The sequence below is a fragment of the Nesoenas mayeri genome (genome assembly GCF_963082525.1).
Source record: "Nesoenas mayeri genome assembly, chromosome: 12".
NCBI lineage: Eukaryota > Metazoa > Chordata > Aves > Columbiformes > Columbidae > Nesoenas > Nesoenas mayeri.
This window is the reverse complement of record NC_137547.1, coordinates 17,472,277-17,485,589: the sequence shown is the minus strand read 5'-3', so window position 1 is coordinate 17,485,589 and position 13,313 is coordinate 17,472,277. Positions and strand designations below refer to the sequence as shown.

At 38.0% G+C, this 13,313-nt stretch overlaps 1 protein-coding gene across 1 annotated transcript in view; it reads left to right on the top strand.

Annotated features, from left to right (window-relative positions):
- Positions 1-414: 414 nt before the first annotated feature.
- The window catches only part of ANKRD27 (ankyrin repeat domain 27), a gene marked incomplete at its 3' end in the record, with an annotated part of 32,354 nt that continues 19,455 nt past the window's right edge, over positions 415-13,313 (top strand). The window contains exons 1-12 of the mRNA XM_080351656.1: positions 415-542; positions 1,388-1,498; positions 2,719-2,875; positions 4,383-4,537; positions 4,850-4,909; positions 5,008-5,061; positions 5,155-5,220; positions 5,302-5,378; positions 5,735-5,856; positions 6,803-6,881; positions 7,737-7,869; positions 12,630-12,719. Coding sequence (XP_080207782.1) covers positions 441-542; positions 1,388-1,498; positions 2,719-2,875; positions 4,383-4,537; positions 4,850-4,909; positions 5,008-5,061; positions 5,155-5,220; positions 5,302-5,378; positions 5,735-5,856; positions 6,803-6,881; positions 7,737-7,869; positions 12,630-12,719 — 1,206 coding nt within the window. The 5' untranslated portion in view covers positions 415-440. The remainder of the gene's footprint in view (positions 543-1,387; positions 1,499-2,718; positions 2,876-4,382; positions 4,538-4,849; positions 4,910-5,007; positions 5,062-5,154; positions 5,221-5,301; positions 5,379-5,734; positions 5,857-6,802; positions 6,882-7,736; positions 7,870-12,629; positions 12,720-13,313) is intronic.

Below are 13,313 nucleotides of genomic sequence, written 5' to 3'. Positions count from 1 at the left end.
TGGACTGTAAATCTACTGTAAAGAAGCTGCTAATTCGTGTCTCTTGTTTTAGACCTTAGCAGTGCCAATTAGCTTGTGTATCAAAGCAGTCATCATGTAGATAGTCTCTCCTTCCTCTAAGTTTTGTCTGAACATATGATGTGTTGTTAGACTATAAAACCTGGAAGGCCTGTGAAGACAATATGAGGATAATTATGTAACTGGAAGTGTATGGTCAGAAAATAATCTTTCTGAATAACTTTTGAGTAACTGTAGTTACCGTATTAGTTCAGTGTGCCGTGGGCTGCTTACATCAAGACTTCAAACTGCTTTTTCCTTTCAGACAATCAAACTGCCCCCCAGGTATTCCCAAATATAGTATATTTCAACAGATGCCTTGTATGATACAGTAACAGTTTTCCATATGTATTTTAGAAAATCTTGGAATATCTGAAGTCCATATGGCTATGTATGATGAAGATATCTTGAAAAATCCCTTTTATTTGGCCATTCAGAAGCGGCGTCCTGATCTATGCAGCAAAGTTGCGGAACTCCATGGTATTGTAAGTATAAATAACTAAATTTAAAAGCTGCTTAATAAATAGTAGCTGGATGAGTTTAAACCATACGACTGCTATGACGCTTGAAGATGAGTGCAAGCCTACAAAACCTGGAAGTGAAGGACAGCAACTTTTAGTTTAATTTGCTTGTTGCTTACTAATATGGACCTCTTGATTTATTGCATGGCAATGAAAGGCCAAAGTTGCTGTTGTTTCTAAACTTCACAGGAAGCTTGTTTGCTATGAACTGAAGTTACATATTCTCCCACTTGCTGTAACTTAGAATGGAATTAATGGTTTGAAATCCCCAGTGGACAGACAACTACTAATTTCTGACAGCATGCTGGGTACTGAAAGAACCACTTACTTTATGCTTCTCCCTTGACAATGAGATGTATTTCTTTTCAGCATGTATACAGTGTTTGTTGTATTCATGATGTATTGCTTTATAATTAAGAGTTTGTCTCAAACTGCCATTTTGTTGACATGCTGTATACCTGAGATGCTTGATCTTAGATTTTTCTTATCTTTATGCCTAATTTTAAGTCATTCAGGTGACTGGTGCTAAGTAGCTTTATCTCATCTTGTATGGTTTGCTTCAGTTACATTTGCTATCTTTTTTCAGGTAAGTCACTAAATGAAACTTGTGGGCTAATTGCCAGACTATGTGTCTATCAATGGCCTTTCCTTTTGATTTATTTAAACAAAAGCGCTAATAGTTGCTATATGTTTGCAAGTAAATGTTCATAAACCAGATTAAATTGCTTGCCTCTAAAGGGCAAAAGCTGCTGGGGTGTAGCTGGTCATACATGGCATTTCTCTCTAAAGCATGATATGACCTTTTTTAGGTCCTAGTTCCATGCAAAGGGAGCCTTTCAAGCAGCAGTCTGCCCGCCTGCCAGTTTGAATCTTATGTTCTGAAGCCGCTAGAAGGAAACTTTCAGACCTTAAATGGAAAGGTATTTCTGTTTGATATCTGAATGTAGCTTGGGGACACTCAAGTGATGGGCTGTGGTTGGTGACTGTGCCAGTGTGGTTACAGGAGGGGTCACCAGGAGTTAGCGCTGACTGGCAATAGTAGTAAGCTGTCCATCTAAGCCAAGGTTCTCAGGGATATTCTGCTTATAGCAAAAGCTGGCTTTTGGCATGTGCACAACAAGAGTTGTCCTGTTCAGATGGTAACGCTGCCGCTGATTTCATCTTACTACTTTGGCAAAGCAGCTTTGTCAATTTGTCTCTTTTGTGGCTATGAGCAATTTTTTGTGTCAGAAGGGCCTTTATCACTTAATTAAGAACTGTCTCTCTAGCTTTCAGGCAAGTAATAGTCTGCCTATATTGTATGCAGATGTGAGTTCATCAGGGCTTAAGACAAAATTATGATGATATCAGGTTGTAACTGAGGCCTGGTGTATTAGTCCAGTAAGTAGGGTAGAAACTGCCTAATGTAGCAGCGAGCCCTGATACCAACACTAACTGCATAGGATCATGTATTTTTCACTTGTACATTTGCAGTGTGAGATCCTGCTCCCCTTTGCAGGCTATCATCTAGAGCAAGGCTGTCAAACTCATCGTCACCGGGGCCACATCGGCCTTGTGGTTGCCTTCAAAGTGCCGAATATAATGTTAGGATTGTATAAATGTAGGAATAGTTACGTTTATACAGTCCTAAAATTACATTTGGCCCTTTGAAGGCAACCACAAGGCGGCTGTGGCCCCAGAGACGATGAGTTTGATACCCCTGCTCTAGATCTTCCTACTGCAGGCGTCTTCACTTCAGTTGCCTGAGAAGATAAAGCTGAGCGTGAGAAATGTAGAAAAGTAGTGTGGTGTTTTTCTGAAGCTGGACTTGGGCTCCGATTCTAGTTGGCTTTTCTGTTTCCCTTCTATTGAAAGTGCTTCAAAATCTGCAGATTAGTCACTTTGACCTTGTAGGTTGTCTGAAACCTCCTCTAGTAGTAGACTTGTAAAGAAAGTAGGTATAAGTGAGGTTTAACTAGCCATTGTACACTGAAGTAGTCTGTTTCAGTGCCAACACAGCAGGAGAGCATGAAACTTCTGGAATCTGGGGCTTTCTTGTCTTGCAAGGTTATCTTATTTCCCTGGAAATGTAGCAGTGCACTGTAGAAGCATTTTATTCTGGCAGAGTTTTACACTTGATGTACTTTTTGTTTTGTTTCAGGAGATCTTCATACAAGGAAACCTCATCATTTTAGGAACTGGTTTTAATTACCACCTCTCAGTACCTGTTCTTTTTGAGGAAACATTTTACAATGAAAAAGAAGAAAGCTTTAGTATATTGTGCATAGCGCATCCATTGGAAGAAACAGAAAGCTCAAGTATGTATTGAAGTGTTACCTTTGTGGTCTTGTTTGCACAGGGAGCAAGTGAGTAGGCTTGTGCTTCATGTGCTTCCTCATTCTGAAGAGCGTTGGCTTGGCTGAAAGCTCTTGGCATTTACTACCCTGCTGGGGTGGATGCTGGTGTGCTGCTGGGGACAAATATTAAACTGCTGCAAGGCAAACTTAATTCTGTAGGGTCTATGCCTTAGTCTCAGCACTAAACGTCATCTGCAGAATGCTCGATCCAGTGTGATTTTCTTTTTAGCAATGCTGAGTTTACTGCTGACTGCTTAAAGGGATTTAGTCTTGAATGTGACGTGTCTTGAGATGCAAGGTGGATGCACAGAAAACTGGAGGGGTTAGTTCTTTCATGATCGCTTCATTGGTGGTTGGAGTTTGTGTAGCGTAGTTACATAGAAGCTCTTCTGGTGGGTGTTGGTCTGTGTCATTAAGTTGAATGTGTTAATTTTTGTCCTAGTACTGCAAGTGCTCTTGGTAAGGCTGGAACACTTTCCAAGGCTACTATTAAACTGGGAATGTAAGAGGATTTCCTTGTGAATTTGCATAACAATGTTTACTAATTAAAAGGAGCAGAAGCTTTTTAAAACATAGGCTTTTTCTGAAATAAAACCATCTAGTCTTCCTAAATACATATCTCTTTGGAAAAAAGATGACAAAGTGAAGTAATACTAAGGTAGTGTGGAAATAGTGCTGTCAGGGATGTATGAAAGTTTTTCTGGAGAAAAAGCTGACATACATATCGGCTTAAGTTCTATAAATATTAATCAAAATCTAAAAAATTATTCTTGTGGCATTCTTTTTTTGGCCACCACTTAATGTAGTTATATAGCAGTCTTTCAGAAGTGAGGTAATCTGTAATTTCAAAAGTAATTTGAAATGAATGAGATCTAAGCCTGTTATTAGTTGCCTGTTTTTGCAAATGAAAGACGTGCCTAGAAAAAAATTTTTGGAAAAGTAATATGAATTTTAAGTGAGGGTTCCAATTGTGTTATTCAGAAGGAAAGTGGATTTGGTTTAATGTTTACATGAAGCAACCTTGCTCTCCCATTCAAAGAAAGTGCATCTAAATAAATAATAGGTTATGTAAAAATCCAAGATGGGATTTTTACAGCTCACTTGCAGCACGCTGACTTCTGCACGGCCATTCAGTCAATACTGTAATGTGCTTTTCTTCTACTTTCAAGCTTGACTTGCACTCAGATTATGAGTTGTGTATGTGGCAATAAATTACCCCGGGATATAAAAGCATGTGAAAACAGTGTTACCTATATGAAATAAATAAATACTTGACATAAAAGGCAAGAGAGCTTACTCTAAATGTGATGCATTAAATTGTTCTAATTAAAAGCAATAGTTTTCAGTTAAAGGTCTGGTAAGCTGAACTGGTGTTCTGTTGCACACAAGCTGGCTCTGTATGTAGGAACAGAGTACTTTACCATGCATAATATTAAATCTATGTGTTAATTCTTGTCTTTTATCTTAGGTGAATCTACAGCTTCATCAAACTCCTATTGTCTTAAAAATATTGAAGATGTTAGAGAATTCTTGGGAAGGCACTGTGAGAGATTTGATAAATATATAGGATCTTTCTATAGAACGTTTAAAGAACATGAAAGGAAAAGCCTCCGCCACTACATAGTCAGTATCTTGCTGCTTGGTGTTTAATTTACTACGTATAATTCACTTCACTGCTTTGGTTCTTTGTCTTATTGAGGTTTTCTATGCCAGAGTAGTCTGGAGTTGAGGAAGGTGGGAGGAGAGAAAGCAGAATTGCTAATTGTGAATTACCATATTATCTATTAATAAAGGCAAATTTTCTAGCTTAGAATCTTAAATCTTTGTGCACACTTCTAAGGCAAGGAAGGTTTCCTTTCTTTGCTTATTCATGGTTTGTTGCTTCGAGCCAGATTAACCTGAATGCCTTTTGGTGTTTTGTTTCTTCCCCACCAGGATTCTGTCAATGCACTTTATACCAAATGTCTCCAGCATCTTTTGAGAGACTCACACTTGGTAAACACTTATTCAACTAAATACATAGCACATAGTGTTACTTAAGCAATAGATTATCTAGCTTTCTCTCACCATTTGTATGGATTTTCTTTTTCCAGAAGATGCTTGCAAAGCAAGAAGAGCAGATGAATCTGATTAAACAAGCAGTTGAAGTAAGCATCTGAAATGAAGGAAAATAATTAGCAAGCTATTTTAAACTTTCTCTTTCATGCCTAAAGTACTGTTGCGTTTTTTTTTTTCTACAGATGTATATCCACCATGCTATTTATGATCTAGTCTTTAAATATGTGGGGACTATTGAGGCAAGTGAGGTAAGTTTGATTGCTGAAGTTCAGTTACATTAAGGCATTAAAAAACCCAACAAACACAACTGTTGCCTTTCTATTGATTAGGATGCTGCTTTTAACAAAATCACGAGGAGCCTTCAAGACCTGCAGCAAAAAGACATTGGAGTAAAGCCTGAGTTCAGGTGAGAAATGGTTGTGGAGTCTTTGAGGAGGCATTGAAATCTTAAATTGGTACGAGGCCAACCAAAAAGTATCTTTTTCAGAAAACAAGTTTTTTCTTCATATTTTTGAGATGGAAAAGTAAAGCATTGCAAGTGTTGTTTTATGGCAGTCTTTGAGATCATTATTTCCTTTGCTTTTATATTATTTTACTTGCCTCTCCATCTACAGGGTACAGAAATGCAAGTGTGCTTGGAGCGGAGATGGAAATATTTTAATAATGTTCTCCATTTCAGCTCTGAACAAGTTAAAACTTGGTTTTTGGACATCCTGCACAGGAACTCTGTGTGCTAATAATTTCTTTCAAATTATTTCACAGTTTTAATATACCACGCGCAAAGCGAGAACTGGGTCAGTTGAACAAATGTACTTCCCCTCAACAGAAGCTACTTTGTCTGCGGAAAGTGGTACAAATTATTATGCAATCTCCTAGCCAAAGAGGTCAGTAATTAGTGAATTAATAACTTAGTTTTAAACTTTTTCCTGAACCAGTACACACAAAACACTTTAGTATATAAACAGCTGTTTGAATAGAACTTGTGGGTTAAACACAGACTGGAGTCTGTCTTGCAGGTATCTAAACAAAGCAAAATGGAGACAAGATAGATAATTCAGCAGTGTTTCTCAAGGGTTGAGGTGGGGTACTTGATTAGCTTATACATATGCTAGCTGGTGCATGTGAGAAGCTTGTGTGTGCTGGGATGTTCTCCTGCAGAAGGATTGAGGGTGATCAATTTTAAACACTGAGGATTGCTGTTAGATCATTCCTGTCTATCTGTCCATGCTCCTTGATGATCTTGAAATCAACATGCTTGAGATGCATCTTTTGCAAAATGCAGTGTTGGTGGATGACAAGCAAACCTTCCATGTGCTGCATTCAGAGTCCTACCATGGATTACAGAAATGATTTTGTGATAGGACAACATGGACCTCTTAACCTGGTATTTCTTTTGTTTAGTCTGGAGAGAGAAGACACTTCCACTAAGCAAATGGAGCAGCACAATGAACTTGTGCTTTTCTTACTTCATCTCTTCCTTTCTCTAGGAAGACTCCTGGGTTATGGAAGAGTGTGTCAAATTAGAGGCTGTTTTTTGCCCTTAAGAATTTTGGAAATCCTGAAGTCTAGTGCTCTGGCTCTTCCTGTATATGGAGGAGGGGATATTAGTCAAATATTGCAATTTGTACAGTACAAACTGTATTTTTTTTGGCTTCTGGCAGCCTATGTTAGAGGGAGATTGAGAAAATTTGAAGGGCTGCCTTAATTACTCAATGCATTCTCTACTAGCGGAGCTGGCCCTTAGTCTTAGGAAGCAGAACTCCCTTTATAGGTATTGCTCTTGATATGAACCATGACATGGCTAACATCAGATGTAAATTCTTTTTTTAGTTAACATGGAAACCATGTGTGCAGATGATCTTCTCTCTGTTTTGCTGTATTTACTTGTAAAAACAGAAATCCCAAACTGGTATGTAATTATACTTTGACTGTACAGAGATTAATTGTATAATATACATAATGCTGCTGTAAGGGCAAATGTTTCTGAACATGTAGTAATAACTTAAAGTGTAAGAGGGGTTGATGTAATGCAGGAAACTATTTTTAGTAGGACAAACAGCAAAGATATATTCCAGGTTTGGCTGAATTAAGGACCTGTTGGGAATTTAAGTGCTATGTTATTGTTTTGATTCCCAGCCTAGGGAAAAAATTGTAATGGGAAGGCCATATGTATACCAAATCTGTATGTTCAATATGGACTTTACAGACTGGTCCTTCCCCATCTGTGTCTGGAGCTGTGAAATCTTGTGCAGCTTCTAACTGTTTGAAATATTTGATCCATTTCATATAGAGAAACCAGATTTGAATGCTTAATTGCTTGCTGCTAGACCATGCCATTGTGTTTCTCTAATCAGTATCACTATATCTAAGCATTCCACTTGAGCCTGAACTGAATTTTAATGTTGGTGTATCATGTATCTTGGAGATTAGCATTTTTCTCTAATTTGTAGCTATCACATTACACTGGTGCTTAAGGTACCTGAAGCATTAACATGTTTGAAACATGTGAAACAATCTCCCTCTGCTGTCCCTACCCTGTCCTTCATATTCTTTATATCCAATTAATAGCTTTTCATTGAATAGTTAAAAGATAGAGTTCTGATCCATCTACAAAGCTCAGAACAGCCACAGTTTTGCCAGAAGCTTTTTCTTAACACACACCTATTGTCTGCCTGGATTGCCTAAGATGAGTTGCAGTATTAAAATAGTGCATGCTAGTGTCATCTTATTGTTAGTGGTTCATGGCTTTAACTTTTTATTTCAGGATGGCCAACTTGAGTTACATTAAGAACTTCAGGCTTTGCAGTTCAGTGAAGGATGAATTGGGATACTGTCTAACCTCAATTGAGGCTGCAATAGAATACATACGACAAGGCAACCTCTCTGACAGATCAACAGTAAGCTACTCTTAAAGTCTGTCAAATGTGTATTTGATAAGCTTGTAGTATTGTGTACAACTGGGGGAGTAAATCCAAGCAGAGGATACAAACATAAGAGTTCTTTCTTTGCATGTAAATGAGTTGAGGTAACTACCTGAAGCAAATGCCAAAATGATCTAAATGATTACAATGAAGTCTTAATTCTGTAGCAATACTTGTTCATTGTAAAGTCCTTGAGCACATAGCTAAATGTCAAGTCTTCCTCTTCATATGGTTGGAAGAATAATGACAGTGCTGTTTTGAGCAGCTGAGTCTTCAGTAAGCTTAATATCTCTTGTACTTGTTCTGTTATGGCTGTGAAAGCAATGTGGTACTTGAGAACAGGCACAGTGTAAACAGATTTTTTCTTTAATAATTTTAAAAAGCTTAGCTGTGCTAGCAGAATGGAGATTGCACTGTAACTTAATGACTCACTAAGTCTTTGTAGTCTGAAAATTCAATGTGTTTGCAGTGCAGAGTACTATGTTGCACCAAGCTGATAGTTGCATGGGAGTGCAGGACTATGATATGGTGGTGCATGAAGGTCAAATTTGGCTCTTGGGATCTCTAACCTGGCAGGGGCAGGAAGTTTGTGAATGCATGAATTATTTCATTCTGGGCAACTAGACCTTCTGTCAGGTCAAATCCCTGCAGTCCAGTCAAGGATGATATTGGTGTGACTTCAGATACTTCTATGATTTAAGAACTTTGTAGCTTATTTAGTAAAGTAAGCCAGTCTTACTGCTCCTATAAAACTTTCTACTGTTGCAAAATTAGGTTTTCCTGATCTGATGTGGAAATCAAAGGGAGTGAGCGTGGAACCAGAGTGAATTCAACGTGTCTCAGTCTACCCAACTGCAAAGCACTGGAATCTAATTGCAGGGGCCAGAATAATGGCTCAGTGTGCAGGGCTTGGGATGGGACAACCTGGGGCACAATCTTAAAGAATCACTTAAAGTAACATTTTAGCCTTTTGATGTTTTGGCATTTTTTTGTCTTCTCTATGATCTTTCCACGAGCCTGTCATGCATAAGTTTTTGTACACTTGAGAGAAAAAAAGACACTTTTTGTGTAAAGAGACTGTGGTATTTCTTGTCTGTAATGCTGTATTGAATTATGTTAAAAATAAATGTTAGTTTAAAAGGAAAACAACTTGCCAAACAGTTTTACTTCCTGCAGTGGCTTGGCTATCATCAACAATTGATACACAACCAGCAATGCTGGGATGCTGCATGGAAAACTGGAAACAAAGTACAATTGTCTTCCACAACAATGCTGGCAAGCTGGGAAAAAAACCCTGTTCTTAAATTTCCGGAATAAAAACTGTTTCCTATTAAACGTCTGGTCTTCTCTCTCCTTAATATAGTTAAGGATAACAGGTTTTTTTTATAGTGTGGTTTCCTTCAAGGGGCATTATAACTTAAGTGCCACTCATATTCAGATATCTCCCAAAGAAATATAGTATCTGTCTTGAACGATGAACTCCATATTTGAGAAGGCTAATTGAGGGTGGTCTTGTACTGCTTATAGTAGCGTCTGCACCGCAGAATGTTAGGGAATATATGAGCAAGTGATAAGTGTTTCTATCTATACCTCAGCTGGATCAACTCCAGCCCTAGAGTGCCACCCTCTCCGTTTCTCACTTTGATGTGCATACAGGGTGTGTAGCAGGAACTTCTTCAATCTACATGGCCTTTCATAGGAGTCATTGTGGCTTGAAGGCCTGAGATGGGAACACAGCAGAACCTTGAAGACAATGAAGTCTAGCCCTTTAGCACAGCTGAAAAGGAAAGAGCTAGATTGACCACCCTTTAGTCTAGGGTAAGGCAGAAGGTGGCACAAAATGAAGAGGAATTGGAAGAAGGTAGTGAGGAGCTGGAGGAACATGGTAGGAATTTCTGGTAGGGTAGCACTACTGTTTGTGAACTTATCAGTTATTTTCCTTTGTTCTCTGGTGAAGGGAATTTTTTTTCTGGTGAAAGGAAATAATGTTTCTGTTCAAAGCAACGGCAGCTGTCACATTAATGCCCCATGGTTTCCTTTTCCAGATGGCACTGGAAGGGGTTGTAGGATTGAAGTGAGCAGGAACATTGCTGTACCCTGGGGCTTCATTACAGCCCCTCATGTGGCTACACTTAATTTTATAGCTGGCTTCAAATGGAGCTTCTGGCAGCTGAGTGATGCTGTTGTCCAATCCCTAACGAAGCTAAATACATAAAGAAAACTCAGCAAGAAACTATTGTACCCTGTGGGATAATGGGCATATCATCACCCTTATGGCAGTGGGAAAATTGCACATGAGACACCTGCCAAATCCCTTCACCCAAGGTCATGCAAGTCGTAGGGGGACATTTTTTGATGTGGGAAGGAGAGGAACAGGTCACTGATAGCATGAGAAATTCCATTTTTATTTTCTGGGAGTTGTCAACCTTATTTAATTAGGAGTCCAGTTAACAAGTGTTGGATCTTAGTTATGTTCCTATGTACAACTAATGTGTAGTAAGACCCTCTAGTTCTGAGGGTTGAAGTAGGTACCTGTAGGAGTTGGAGCCAGCCACTGGGGAATGGGTGTTTGGTTCTTGTATGGAAAGAGCTGCAGGTGGCAATGAAGCTGGGGAAAGGGCAGGTGGGAGAAGCTGAGGGTAATGAAGTGTGGGGAGGAGGAAAGGGAATGGAGATAATTTCCCCAAGTCATCAGTTGTAATCTTTGTAAGTCACCTTGGACAGGTCATTATATAGATACACCTTTACAGATACTAATATTGTGTTTCTCTACTATAGAGAGTAGTGTTAGATAAAAAGACTAATGTTTGGTTGTGTATTTTTCCAGACAACATAGATTTAAAATATCCAAGAGTCCCTCTCAAGCCAATTTATTTTTTTTTAAATATCTGGAGTGCAAATAAAGCTGGTACAAGTGACTTTTGTATTTGAAAGGCCCAAAAGTGTTTATACACGTCAACCCATACTTGATTCTTCTGCCATTCTGTATTGCACATTTGAAGATACGTAGTTTCATCTGGAATGGACACTTTTCTGAATTATATAATGAGTAATATAATATGTTGATTGCTGCCTCAAGTGTCTCTTTAAAATAATTTTTCTTCCTGGGGAACGCTTTTCTTGTAAAATACACTGTAGAAGGAACAGTACAGAACTACACCAGGTCTTGCTCGTGGTTACTTAGATTTTTCGTAGTGAGTGAATAAAGCTGTCTGAGCATTCATATTAGAACTTCTGATTAGAAACTTGTATCAGCAGTAAAACTTTAACATGTTTTTTCTAGTTAGTAAAATTTTTGACCAAATATTTCTTAAGGAAGTTATTACTCGTCACGCTGAAGAATCTACCCAAGGAGACCGGTGTTACGTGCTTTGTAATTCTGGAAAGATATGCATGCGTATCTTTAGCTGGAGTACTTCAGTTTGAAAAGACTGGTGAATATCATCTTCATGTATCTAGATACAAACAGCTTACTGTGGAGTACAGATCCAAATCTTTATCTCTAGACTTCACGAACATGTTTTTAATGACACTGTTTGCTCTACAATGGGGTTTTTCTGAGAGAGCTTTATGAGTGGCATCTGTGTTGGTTTTGAAAGGAGTGATCCAGTTTCTAGAAAATCTGAACCCTTTATTTTTAGTGTTCAAATGATCTTGTTTATTTGTAGTTCACCAAGTTTTTAAACTTCATGATGACTTACTAATGTTAAGAGTGAGTTGGACTTTTTTTGCTTATTCATATCTGGTCTTTACAGACTTAATTGCAGAAGCTACAGCCCAGATACTAAACCATCAAAGTTTATCTGATACGTAGGCATCTGTCTTAAATGCAATGGTCTTCAGTTTGATGAATGTTGGGAGTCCTTCCATTTCTAGGGAGATGGTCGCTATACAAAAATAACATCTGAAGAAATTATAATACCAACCGTAGCAGCAGTTGATCAGAATCAACTGTGTGCGTTTCCATCTGCTTTCTTAGAAAGTGTTTTCTTTAGATTGTTGTTTTATTTCCTGTGATGTTCAATGTGATGCTTTACCTGTTACAATCCTCTATTTAGCAGCAAGTAACAAAAAGTTCAGCAGAGTTTTAGAGTTGTATCTGGGTCATCTCTTTTTAATAGTCCCCAGTAGATGGCTCTTGGGCTTTGGCAACACCCTGTGGCAATGAGTTCTACAATAACATCTTTTCTTCCCTCTCTTCTCCCTATTACCTCTCCAGACCTAATGTGTGATGATTTTGTTGGGCATCCCGGTTCTTACATTTGGAGGAACAGCGAATATTCATTCTTTGCATGTTTGCTTTGGAGTTTTTATGATTTTTATAGACCCACTGTAGCACAATGAAATCTTTTCCAGAGTGAAGAATCCTAATTTCTCCTCATAAGAAAGCTGCATTGCACCTCTTGCTGTCATTTTAATGTCTTTTGTAGTTTTGATGTATTCTTTTTTAGATGGTACAACCATGATTTCATTAAGGCTCAGTTAGTTTGTGGAGAATTACAGTAAAGGAATATTCTAGTGAACATCTACTTGTTCTGTCTTTGAACAGCAGGTGTGTGGTTCTTCAAGTCTCAGAGTCCTAAATGTGAAACTGATTTAGGTTTTATGCGCATCTGGTGATTTGTAAGTGGAAAATACAGTGTCTAATGTTTTTAAAGTAAATTCCACTGTTAAGGTACCTTACTTTTGCCTGTAAATGAGCATGTAAATAATGGATCTATATATTTTATTTGCAGGAATCTGAGAGACTGTGTGACAAGCTGCTTTTAAGACAAAGGATGAACTTGTCCCAGATGTCTGCTACTCCAATAGACTGCTTATTTAAGGTTAATAACTTTTATGGCAGAATATGTATGTACTTATATACTGCACATCTATATCCCTTTCTTTCAGCAATTTTCTGAAATGTAATGCAGTGTTAATTGCATTAGTACTGCGAAACGTATTTCAGTAGATGCTAAAAGTGTTTTGAATCTAGTGCATTTCTGTGCCAAAACATTACCAAGTTAATATAATCTTATGGATTTCAGCACATGTTGTAAGGAATACGGAAGCAAATGAGGATTAAATGCTGCTGGTGTTGATTTGCCTGTTTGATGCACAGATGTGATATTGTTATCCGGTTGTCTCTCACAGCTTTTAGGACTTGACATTGACAGAGTTTCTGAAATAATTTAAATGTGATCACCTGACAGCTCCTTCATATTGTGTGTTAATCTTATATTGTCATTCTGAAAGAATTTGCCTATACAAGGACACAAAGCAGAACTTCTAATTATATGTGTTCACAGCCTATGGCTAGAGACTTGGTAATTTTAAGAAATGTTTTTGAACAGAGGGAGCTCAATTTCATGACTGACTCTAAAGAGAACAATAGGAATTGTTTTAATCTTTTATAGAAAGTGAAGTAAGCCAAGAAC